At 39.3% G+C, this 10975-nt stretch overlaps 3 protein-coding genes across 3 annotated transcripts; all 3 read right to left on the reverse strand.

Annotated features, from left to right (window-relative positions):
- Positions 1 to 786: 786 nt before the first annotated feature.
- On the reverse strand, positions 787 to 2522 carry olfm4.2 (olfactomedin 4, tandem duplicate 2). The gene is made up of 5 exons (XM_075448733.1): positions 2466 to 2522; positions 2197 to 2364; positions 1895 to 2107; positions 1667 to 1808; positions 787 to 1580 (listed from the first exon to the last, which is right to left on the reverse strand). The coding sequence occupies exons 1-5, from the start codon at positions 2520 to 2522 to the stop codon at positions 787 to 789; spliced, it is 1374 nt and encodes a 457-aa protein (XP_075304848.1).
- A 1929-nt stretch (positions 2523 to 4451) lies between these two features.
- olfm4.1 (olfactomedin 4, tandem duplicate 1) lies at positions 4452 to 6198 on the reverse strand. The gene is made up of 5 exons (XM_075448651.1): positions 6145 to 6198; positions 5895 to 6062; positions 5595 to 5807; positions 5360 to 5507; positions 4452 to 5284 (listed from the first exon to the last, which is right to left on the reverse strand). Exons 1-5 carry the CDS (start codon positions 6196 to 6198, stop codon positions 4452 to 4454), a joined length of 1416 nt encoding a protein of 471 aa, XP_075304766.1.
- A 396-nt stretch (positions 6199 to 6594) lies between these two features.
- Positions 6595 to 10445, reverse strand: lrrc74a (leucine rich repeat containing 74A). The gene is made up of 13 exons (XM_075448652.1): positions 10343 to 10445; positions 9896 to 10089; positions 9713 to 9820; positions 9521 to 9614; positions 9249 to 9298; positions 9067 to 9148; positions 8775 to 8860; positions 8508 to 8702; positions 8319 to 8414; positions 8032 to 8175; positions 7756 to 7860; positions 7518 to 7603; positions 6595 to 7210 (listed from the first exon to the last, which is right to left on the reverse strand). Exons 1-13 carry the CDS (start codon positions 10443 to 10445, stop codon positions 6595 to 6597), a joined length of 1959 nt encoding a protein of 652 aa, XP_075304767.1.
- Between the last annotated feature and the right edge of the window lie 530 nt (positions 10446 to 10975).

Genomic DNA, 10975 nt, shown 5'->3' on the forward strand with positions numbered 1-10975 from the left:
TGATAAAATCGCTACATGTTGAAAAGGTACGTTTTTCAATATAAAAAAAGAACATTTGAGTGCCATATTCCTTTGACTGATGCATCTCCTTGCCCTATATCATACTATACTCCACTTTAAAGTGAAATATGTATAATTGATTCTGTGATAGTCTTTATTTCTGGTTAAGTCGAAGTTCTAGAATAACTGATTGAAAAAATGTTTTTAAGATCTTTATAAACGAGTCTAATAAACCTAAATGTGGACGTGTGGGGAAGCATCCAGTATTTTCTTTAAAATGGTCTTAACTTCACTAGTTTGTCTTCTGTTCAAAATCTGCTAATGCAGTTCACATTGACCAGTCACAGATGCAGTACTCATCATACAGCACCTTTACTTCTTTAAAGCTTGTTTATGAGAAATTAAAACGTGTCCCTTCAGCTTTTACATCTTTCATTTTGATTATGAAACTCTCGTCCATGGATTCATTACACAGTAGAGTTGTTGCTCTATCCAACCTCTGATCCAATGTGAAATGTACCATTGTCTATTTTGTTCTGAATAAAGACAAAGAAATAAGTCATGAAAGGTTTCCATGCACAAGTTATCCTGTAACTTGTGCATATGAATATACTGTACATTAAAGATGAACCACAATTTTATTAATGCTTCGGTTTGATTTTATTCAAGAAAAGAGAATAAAAGATGTATGCATTACAGAGCATAGCTTCAGTGGGGTTTAGATGCAAAAAGTGAAGACAGGTCAGTCGTATCAATCACAATACGCTAGATCCCAAAGTGATGGAATTATTCTTTGTTAAATCTCAAATTATACGACACATAATATCCATTGTTGTACATGTAGAGCTTCTGATCATACGGATTGTAGTCCAGGTTGCTGTATTTGTCCTGGAACTTCTTGAAGTGAATGCTGAGGTGTTTTTCCTCTTTGGTTTTTGTGTCAAATGCATAGAAGATCTCCTCAGTGGCGACATCCACTGACCTGGTGGCATACATAACTCCACAGACCATGAAAGCATTGCCAGCTGACTGCTTGAACACACCAGTGTTCAACTCATCCTCAATGCCAAAAGATTTCACATCTATCTTTGCAAGGACAATTTTACCTTTGCTCTCCTCTGTGGCATACATCACCCACAAGCCATTTTCATCAGCTGCAAAATCCATGTTCTGATTGATTGAGTAGACATAAGAGAACTTTTCACTTGCAGCTGGGATCACTCTGTATTCATATTTGGAAGATGTCAGATTCAGCTTGCCCATACTAAAGGGTGACCCGCGCTGATAATAAATGGTATAACCATGAACAATATAATTGTTGCCTTTACCCTCTGACCCTCCTGGTATGTCATGGTGTTTGAATGCATCCCTTAGAATCAGCTTATCATAGTCAGAGTACAAGTAGAAGTCATGCACTGTGGGAGTGTTATATCCACCATAGAAATACATATTCTCATAACCTCGAACAGGTTTGGAGTCTCTTCCCCAGCCACCGTACAGGTAGCTTGGAGCCAGATGAGCATTCAATTGACTCACTGTTGGTTTGTCGATGCTCAAGATTCCAGTGTGATTGCAGTTGCCTACAAAAGAAACAAAACATGTTGGCAAGTAACTGACATTATTTAAACTGGGCACAATTTTCTGTCATCATATGTAGCTGCCTTACCAATATCTGGCTTGATGATATCTTGGTCCTGTTGGCAGTCTTCCAGCTTCTTCTGTAGCTTAGCAAACTCTAAGCGGATCACCTCCAGGTTGCTCCTGTCATAACTCTCCAGTTGATTCACAATAAGAGTCATGTTGCGGATCTTGAGGAGAAAAAAAAAATCAAATTTTGTTAAATAAAAGGGAAAGTCTGTTACTTGCAAATAGATTGTAATTAAAATAATTTCACCTCATCGTGCAGACTATCAAACAGGGGCGAGGAGGAGTTGAGGGAGATTTTGAGCTGAGACACCAGAGCCTCAAATTCTCTGAGCTCAATCCTGAGCAGCTCAAAGTCCAACCTAATGTATTTGTCAGAGCTGCTTCCCAGCATGGACAGTCTAAAGGTCAGATCATCCAGTTCCTTCAGATAGATCATCAGCTTCCCCTCATAACTCACCATCTGAAACAGTGAAAAATCAGAAAACACAATAATAATGTCTTACATCATATCTTTTTCAGACTTTGTGCTACTGGTCAGATCTACTGCACCTTGTTCATCTGGATTTCCACCTCCAGGATCATATCCTCGCTGACTTGTTGCATGTGCTGAACCCGGTCGGCAGGGAAGGTGGTATCAGGTAGATACACATGACAAGCACACTGATCTGATGAGCCCACTGATGCAGTGACATTTCCAGACTCCCAATCCTGCACTGGCTAAAAGTCATAATGGAATAATAAAAAAAGAGAAAACCCCATGTTTACTATAATAAATCAGCTGTACATGGATGATTTAACAGAAAATATGGCTCACTTACAATCCAGGCCAAAGCAGGACTGAGAGCTGGTAGGAGCAGCAGCAGAAATGGCAACATTGTGTCTCACTTCACCTCTCAAGATTCTCCTCAGTGGCCTTGCTTAAGGGTTTTTAAAGACAGCCCGTATCAGATCATCATAAACACCTTCTATCGTCATATGATTAGCATCTTAGTCCAACACATGCACAGATGTTCATTCACAAGCAACTAATGGCAGATTATATCCGTGTTGGCACATAATAAAGTAAGTGAACACTGGGTGTGGATGAGAAACACATCATATGTTGTGGTTTCTTGCAGCACTATTTATGGTGTCTCTATTGAACTGCGACAATGTTACATGGAAGGAAGAACCCATATTACTACTATTATCCGCTATTTTTACAATCTTTCAAACTGTAACTGTTTGTTAAAACTGTCAGTTCTCAAGTCAGTATTGAGAAATGCATGACTGATATGAACCAGTTTGGTTCATTATATTGCTTCCTCAATCTTGTGGCAAATTGCATCATCCTATACATGGGACTAGGGTTGTGATTCCAAACATTACGACTCGAAAGAAAGAGATACTGAGCCTCTAGTGGACAGTGACTGAACAGCTCAAAATTTTAGCAAACTATTTTACATGATCAAAAATTACTGTTAAAAGAAATCAAATATATAAAAATAAGGATTCAGTGTTAATATGATTATAAGATTTACATGTTATCCGTTATTTTAATCGAAACAAAAGATAGCGTTGAATGTAGTGTCTGTTTTGTTGAGAGATAACACCACTGGCACATGATTTCTCACAAGTTATCGGTACCGTGTATTGTACATACAGAACAGCCAGGCTATATATAGGTCTATAAATTTATATATATGGCATCCGGCATAAAACATGTGCCAAATGGATGATGCGATATCGACTCACCATGGTGACCCCTGATACAGGGAGAGAACGAAAGAAGAAGATCTATATATATATAGATATATAGTTATATTTATATATCTATAGATATATATATGAATGAAGGGTGATACATGATGAATGACACTTTATTGAATAATTTGATGTGTCTGAAACTTATGAGTCACATGCCATAGTCTATAGAATGAACAGATCTTAACCATCTTCAGGCCAGCTATTTCACACCAGTCAAAGCTGAAGTTTACCCTCTATCACCTAGATTCCCCCCTAAAAAAATTGAATTGGTTAGATAAAACAGGTATTACTGAATAATTCTTATGAATCTGTTTTTTTTTTTTTTCATTTCTGATTTACAGTTTTGATTAGGAGGAGTTAAAAAAATGTTGCCAGACATTTTCACATATTGCTCTGTCCTGGTGACGAGACCGAGGGACCTCCTGCCATCTCAGAATTTTCTGACATGTATTTTATTCATATTGCCAAAGGTTTTTCAGTTTGGCTTTTTACAGTTGAGCAGTAACAGATTAGATCTGAGGGTGTTTTGTTTTTCAGGAGGAATTTTGTAGGAAAGAACTTAGGGATTCAGAAATGCATTACATTTGATGCATTACATTCAGCTGTATATATGTGTGGATTCTATTTCTTTTTTATAGATTATAGATATTTCATAACTAATTTATTGCTTTGTGTCTATATAAACAGTGCTTATTAAATAGTAAATAAATCAGAAATTAATGAATACATTTTCATATGGATGTCATTGTTTCATTTAATGTTTAAGTCATGTTAATATCATTCCATTATTCCAAACTGTCATTTTGTTCAGTACAGTTCAACAATTTTTTTGTGCAATAAATCAACTGTATTCTGTAATATTTTTATCTTCAGTCAGGAAAAACTTATAAACTGTATCCTTTACCATTTGAATAAGGACGAGCATGGCAATTTGGGATGCTTGAAATACTTTATTAACAATCAAGAAATGGAAAGATGATACAGAACAAGAGAAAAGTAAGACAAAATCATTGCCCCATGCATCTCAGGTGACACTTCAATAAATCACAGAAAATGATTTAGGTCACAAGAAAAGTTGGTGGTTCCACAGTGGCTTGAGCTGTGTGGTTAAACCAGAGATGGTAGTTCACATAGTAGCCATCATTGTACATGTAGAGCTTCTGGTCAGTGGGGTTGTAGTCCAGGTTGGAATACTTATCCTGGAACCTCTCAAAGGGAACACTAATGTAGCTCTCCTGTTTGGTTTTAGTGTCATACATGTAGAATATCTCTTCCATTTGGATATCAACTGTTCTGACTGCATAAAAAACACCACACACCATGAACGCATTGCTCACGCCTGGCTTATAAGTGCTAGTCTGCCATTCCTCCTCTATCCCAAAGGAAGCCTCATTTATTTTAGCAATGACCATCCGACCGCCGGACTCCTCTGTGGAGTAGGTCACCCACAAACTGGTTTCGTCCGCAGAAAAATCAAAGAACTGATTGGGAGAGTTAGAGTAAGAGAATCTGTTGCTAGCCTTGGCAATCACCCTAGACTCATATTTCATGGTGGTGAAATTCAGTTTGGCCAATCCAAAGGGATTCTGATTCTGATAATACAAAGTATTTTCACGTATGATAAAATTGTTTCCTGTTCCATACCAGCTGCTTTGTAAATTGTGATGGTCAAAGTGGTTTCTCAATATTAGGTTCTTGTAGTTCGTGTAGAACCTGATATCAACAATCGAAGCACTAGTGTACCCAGAGTACCAGTACATAGACTTTCTGTCAGGCAGAGGCTTTGAATCTTTCCCCCAGCCTCCAAATGTGTAGCTAGAGCTCAGATGGGCATTCAAATGGCTCACTTGGGGCTTGCTAACCTTGATTATACCAGTGTGTGCACAAGAGCCTACGGAGAGAGAGGATAATTAGTTATGAGTCCAAAGAGGGCTTTCAGCTAACATGATAGAGTAAATCATCTTACCAATGTTGGGGTTGAAAAGCTCCTGGTGGCGTCTTTCACACTCCTCCAGTTGCAGCTGCACCTTTATGTATTCCCGGCGGGTGACAAGAACCAAATTCTTGTCGTAGACCTTCTCCAGCCTATCCAGGGTATCCACCATGACTGTGATCTGAAAGATGACAAATGGTTTACCATTAGATAACCTTTGAAACCACTGTTGTGGTGACATTGAGCACGACTGCATCTCAGGACATACCTGTACACGCAGGGACTCAAAGACAGTGGTGGAGCCATTGATGGAGAGCTGCAGCTCTTTAATCAGGGCCTCCACTTGTTTGATCTGCACTGTCATCCCTTCCAGGTCGGCTTCACTGTAGTCATCAGGGTTCTTCTCCATTTGTTCAATGTCCGCTGTCAACTTTCTGATCTTTTCTGCAAACTCTGTCAGCTTGGTTTCATAGTCCATCAGCTAAAATGAATCCAGAAATAAAAAACATTTTACATTTTTTGTCTGTCACAACTATGCCATCACTCATTACATGTGCTAGCTGAGTACCTTGCCCATCTCCAGCTCGAGTTTGTGTGAGATCTCCACAGCGGTGTGCTCTACCGCCACCAAATCTCCCACAGGAAAAGTTGAACTGGGCAGGAAAGCATCACAGGTACAGCTGTGCCCTCCACCTGTCTCATTCCTGGCGATCCCTGCACTCCATCGGCCTACACCCTGAGTATAGGAGTTAGATATGAGTGCATCAAAGAATAAAGATGTATAATTTGAGTTGAATTTTAAGATATGCCATACACACCCCTGCAGCCATCGTGGAGCTCAGCAGGGCTGAGAAAATCAGAGTGCGACTCATTCTGGTGCAGTCAGAGTGGTTATGACTGAAATGGCTGGATCTTCACAGTTTAAATAGCTTATCACAACCTACTGCAGGATGCAGCACCTGCCTAGTTCACAGTATTGTTGGCCAAAGCACATGTCAGGATACACGCCTACCATTGTCTTTAGCTCTTAGAATTTAGATATGCAGGTGTTTGCTAAATGCATGTGGGTGTGTGAGGTGAGCTTCACATTTTATCTCATCAGATGGTCTGTCTCTTTCAGTTGCAAACTTTATTAAACACTGACTGATCGAGAAGCATCTGAATGCATCATATTAATTTTTAAACAAAAAGATAATAAATAATAATATTCCAGCAGTTGCATAACAAAGAAACCCAGCAAAAAAAATTAAAAATCCAAATGTCAGGTTTTAATATTCCTTGGCAGTTTTCTTAGGATTCTTTGAGTCTTTATCTGCATGTTTCTTTGCTTTCTTTTTCTTTACTTTCTTGGTATTGACCTTACCCTCTGGCTGCTTGGCATTAAGAGCTGGCCTGGACCTGGTCAGGCTGTTAGCAGTGGGACTAAGCTTGCTGTGGCCCATCTCTGGATCAGAGCAAATGCCCTGAGCAGAGATGGGCTTGCCAGGCGCAGAGTGAGGGGAGTCAGCCAGCAGGTTGGGTTGTGAGTAGGAGCGCATCGCCGGGGAGCTCGTGGGACGGTAAGGTGAGGTGCCTCCTAACATGGGCAGGTGGATGTGCTCATTACTCAGATTAGTGACAGAGTAGCGACTGCTGTTTGACATGACAATGTGGTGCCAAGAGCTGAGAGGGGTGGCTGAAAATGGTTGAGGGCCACTCGACTCTTCTCTGGCTGCTCCTGGGGAAATGACCATGGAGCTGCGAGGTGTGACTGCCTCCACAGCACTCTGAAAGGTTTTCAGGATGCGGTCACTCTTCTGCTTCTCTTTCTTCTGGCGGGACTCAACCTTCCTCAATTGGCGCCGTTGATTTCTCATCATTTGTTTCCTCGTATCTGCCAGTCCCCTGGACACAAACACCAGATAACAAGCTTACCTCTCTTACTGCTTTGTGGAGCCATTTTATTGCATTCCTATCTTTGGCATAAACAAACGTCCATCTTTTACAACATCATTTTTGAGGGTGTCATAATGAGTAAGGGCCTGGACTAATTCCCAGCTGATACCAATATCACAACTGTTTCAACAATAACATCAAACAGTGATAAGAACTAATAATTGTAGAAGCATCATCACCCAGTGTGCTCCAGCAATAAATCAATTTAGAAGGTCTATCAGTATGAGTATGATCAAACAGCGTGGGAAATGCTCACCTGTAGTCCACAATTCCTGTCCTGTCGCGATCAAGTCTCTGAATGAGCTCCTCAATCTGGTATCGATCCAAAGGAATGCTGGATTGCTAACAGTTTCCCACACACCAGCACAAACACAAATACACAAAGTGTTTCTTTAATCATGGATGATTTCTTGTGGCAATTTAGGTGGATATTCAACATCTCAGTAGCCTCTGCAAAACTCCCCACAGGTCTATATATTGATTAGTTTAGAAACCTGAACTGCCCTCCTGAAGTCAGCAACAGGGACTCGCATGGTGCCATCTTTGTCAATATTACGAAAGAAATCCCACAGGCGCAGCTTGCGGTTATCAAGATAATCCTTCAGAAACATTGAGAGAAATATATTTTAACTATATAAAACAAATATATACATAGAGAGACATATATCAATATTTTGATGTATATATGTATTAGAAGTCATATTAGAAAATTTATAAATATAATATGATACACAATACGTTTTCTGAACTTTGATTCAGACCCAACAGACCTGGATGATTTTCATTGGATCAACTCGTTTTGGTGGCTTCTTTGCGATAAAGCCTCCCACACCTCCGTACAGCACATCCAGACCGGGATGCTCCTGACATGTTACCTCCAACAGATTCAAAAAGTTCTCATCTACCAGTACATTCTGTTCAGATACACACAGAACACAGAGAATGTAGCATCTTGGTACTTCATTAAAACTTAACAGAAACCAGTCTTTTCTTGATTAACATGAACACAAAACTGAACTAGGCAGCGTGATGTGATGACAGTGCAGCTGTCACTCACACATATGTTGATCTCCTCCACGGCAGTTCTGGGTGTGTTCTTCACCAAATTGACCAGGGCCAGTGCGCCCTCTACTGTTAAAGAGTTATAAGCCAGCTACAAGGGCAAAAGAATCAAACATCACGTGACAGTATATATTAGGCCATGGTGACAGTGACTTTGTACAGCAGTACAACTTTGTCCACCCACCAGCAGTATTCGGAGCGTGTCATTGTATTCAAGACCCCTGCACAGCATGCTGACTCCCTCATTGGTGAGGCGGTTGTTGTTGAGGTTGAGATGCACCAGAGTGTTGTTGAATTTTAGAGCCTCTCCCATGGCCAAAGCTCCCTCATTCCCAAAACCGTTCCATGATAAGTCGAGGTGTTTTAACATCATATTCACCTAAACATGGACATTGTGATGGGTTGATGTTTACTCATAGAGCCAGAAATATATTTTGTTATACAGCCATACCTTTAGTCCAGCGCAAAAAGCCACAGACCCTTTCATTCTAAGATGATTCCAGCTGAGGTCCAGCACCTCTAGGCCTTCATTGTTTGCTGCAAATAATGAATGATTACAAAGAAAGAAGCAAACACACACATAAAGGAACAAAGAAAGAAGCAAAGAAACAGAGGACAACAGAAAGTGCTGTACACCGCACTGTAACAACACTGCTGTCACCGCTTCTAATTGTTTGTATGCAGTGATCTGCATTGCATTGCAAATCTGCAATAATATGAAAAACTAGTGAAATGTACGATACCCAGAAGCTGTCCTAAATGTTCTCCTCCTCTTCCACAAAACTCATTATGGCTCAGGTCTAGTTCCTTTATCCTGGAATTGGTCTGAATACAAAAATAAAGGTAAAGTGAGGATTATCAATAGTAAAAGAATGGCCATTTAGAACAAACTAAATGTAATTTGATTAGTTCATTGGTAACTTACTGACAAGGCATCTGCAAAATATTGTGCATCATCATCTGTAAATCCATTTCCTGCATGCAGAAAAAAAGTACCTATTTGAATATGTAAAAAACAAGATTTTAAAACCTGATTACCGTAACTATTATTACCAATAATTTAACTTATATTGTCAGAAATTAATGATTTAAAAAAATAACTGTTTGCCTTCACTTCATCCTGGAAACCACTGAAACATGAAAGCTTAATGGTCTCTGCATCACCCTGCAAGAGACAGACCCAAAAGTGTCCATTACCTGAAAGTTTAATAGATTTTAGTGAAATGTTGTCCAGCAACATTTTGGTTACATGCTCAGCTCCAGCAGACTTCAAATGGTTGTTGGACAAATCCTGAACAACAGAAAAAATATAAAAGCTGTGTGCTTGTTTAAGATTCCGACTTGTACGACGCTTGTGCCCCCTGGTGGTCCGTTTGCAGTATTACATACCAGGTGCTGAACGGTGAAATTAGCCCTCAACATCTCCACCAGGTATTTGGCTCCTTCAGCTTGAATGTGATTGTCTGCCAGTTCCAGAGTGTTAATGTGCATATCAGCCTAAATACAAAAAGCTCATCAGACCTATTAATTAAAAGAGTCTCTTTTAGTCACAAATTTGCACTCTCAACTCACCACTAATGCAATAGCGAGTGCTTTGCACCCCAAAGGTCCAAGCCCATGGTGGCTGAGTGTCATAATTGGAGAGCCAAGGTTTCGAATAAAGTAAGAGACTGGAACTACACCCACCAGCGTGCATGCCTGCACGTACACCTCAGCCACAGACATCTCCTTCTTGTTCTTCTTGCTCTTCTTGTTCTCTTCTTGTTCTTGGTCTATGAATAAGCCATTAAGAAGTGAGAGCCACTGAGATGGCCCTTGCATATAAATGTGTCAGTAACACTATGTCAAAAGAAGTCAGTCAGTTACATTTTTGGATTTTTTTTTCACCCATGCGAAGAAAAAAACTTTACATACTGTAACTGCAATATCTTATATCAATAAGACCTGCAAAATGTCAAGAACAGTTTTTACCCAACAACTTCAAGGAAGAGTCGAAAAAAATGTATTTAATGTCCTTACCATCTGACTCCGAGTCTTTGTCAAACTTGTCCCAATCGTGTGGTAGTGTTGGGGATGAACAGTCATCTTTCAGGCTGAGGGTCTCTAAGGAGAGTACAGACATTGCAGCCTACTGTCAAAGTTTATGGCTTTTTCCTTGCATCAATGTGCTGGATAGAAAGAAAATACACAGTCATATTTGTGTCGTTGCTCCTTTTAATGTGGCCTGTAAGAGCCAGTACTGTCAAATGAAGCAGTGAAGCAGGTAATTTTATCCCTCAGGTAATGTATCACGTAAAATGGCATTAACAATTTATGCCTCTGTGTAGTTACCATCTTGTACCCTTAGCAATACCATACAAAACATACTCAGCAGGACATAGGATTATAAGGTCCTGTGTTGAATTAAATCGTTTTGTATCAAATTAATTTTATTGAAAGTTGCATATTTGTCCTATTTTATTCTCTTTGTGTACATATATATGTGTGTGTTTTTATTCATAAAGAATATAATAGAACATTTTTTAATCCTAAACACACACATAAATATAAATAATATATAGATATATCTATATATAGACATATAATTATATTAGATATTATGTTATATATGTATATTATATATTTAAATAGATATAATAGATATAATAGATA

Source organism: Odontesthes bonariensis, chromosome 17 (genome assembly GCF_027942865.1).
Source record: "Odontesthes bonariensis isolate fOdoBon6 chromosome 17, fOdoBon6.hap1, whole genome shotgun sequence".
NCBI classification, from domain to species: Eukaryota; Metazoa; Chordata; class Actinopteri; order Atheriniformes; family Atherinopsidae; genus Odontesthes; species Odontesthes bonariensis.

Bases quoted from the DNA above. Each gene is read 5' to 3' on its own strand.
- olfm4.1 (XM_075448651.1), bottom strand. From the start codon at position 6,198: ATGAGTCGCACTCTGATTTTCTCAGCCCTGCTGAGCTCCACGATGGCT. The intron at 6,063-6,144 runs GTGTGTATGGCA...TCCTATACTCAG, and splicing joins GCTCCACGATGGCTGCAGGG to GGTGTAGGCCGATGGAGTGC. The intron at 5,285-5,359 runs GTAAGATGATTT...CTCTCTCCGTAG, and splicing joins GCTTTTCAACCCCAACATTG to GCTCTTGTGCACACACTGGT.
- lrrc74a (XM_075448652.1), bottom strand. From the start codon at position 10,445: ATGTCTGTACTCTCCTTAGAGACCCTCAGCCTGAAAGATGACTGTTCA. The intron at 8,861-9,066 runs GTATCGTACATT...CATTATTTGCAG, and splicing joins ACATTTAGGACAGCTTCTGG to CAAACAATGAAGGCCTAGAG. The intron at 8,703-8,774 runs GTATGGCTGTAT...GTCCATGTTTAG, and splicing joins CTTTTTGCGCTGGACTAAAG to GTGAATATGATGTTAAAACA.
- olfm4.2 (XM_075448733.1), bottom strand. From the start codon at position 2,522: ATGTTGCCATTTCTGCTGCTGCTCCTACCAGCTCTCAGTCCTGCTTTG. The intron at 1,809-1,894 runs GTGAAATTATTT...TTTCTCCTCAAG, and splicing joins TTGATAGTCTGCACGATGAG to ATCCGCAACATGACTCTTAT. The intron at 1,581-1,666 runs GTAAGGCAGCTA...TTTCTTTTGTAG, and splicing joins TATCATCAAGCCAGATATTG to GCAACTGCAATCACACTGGA.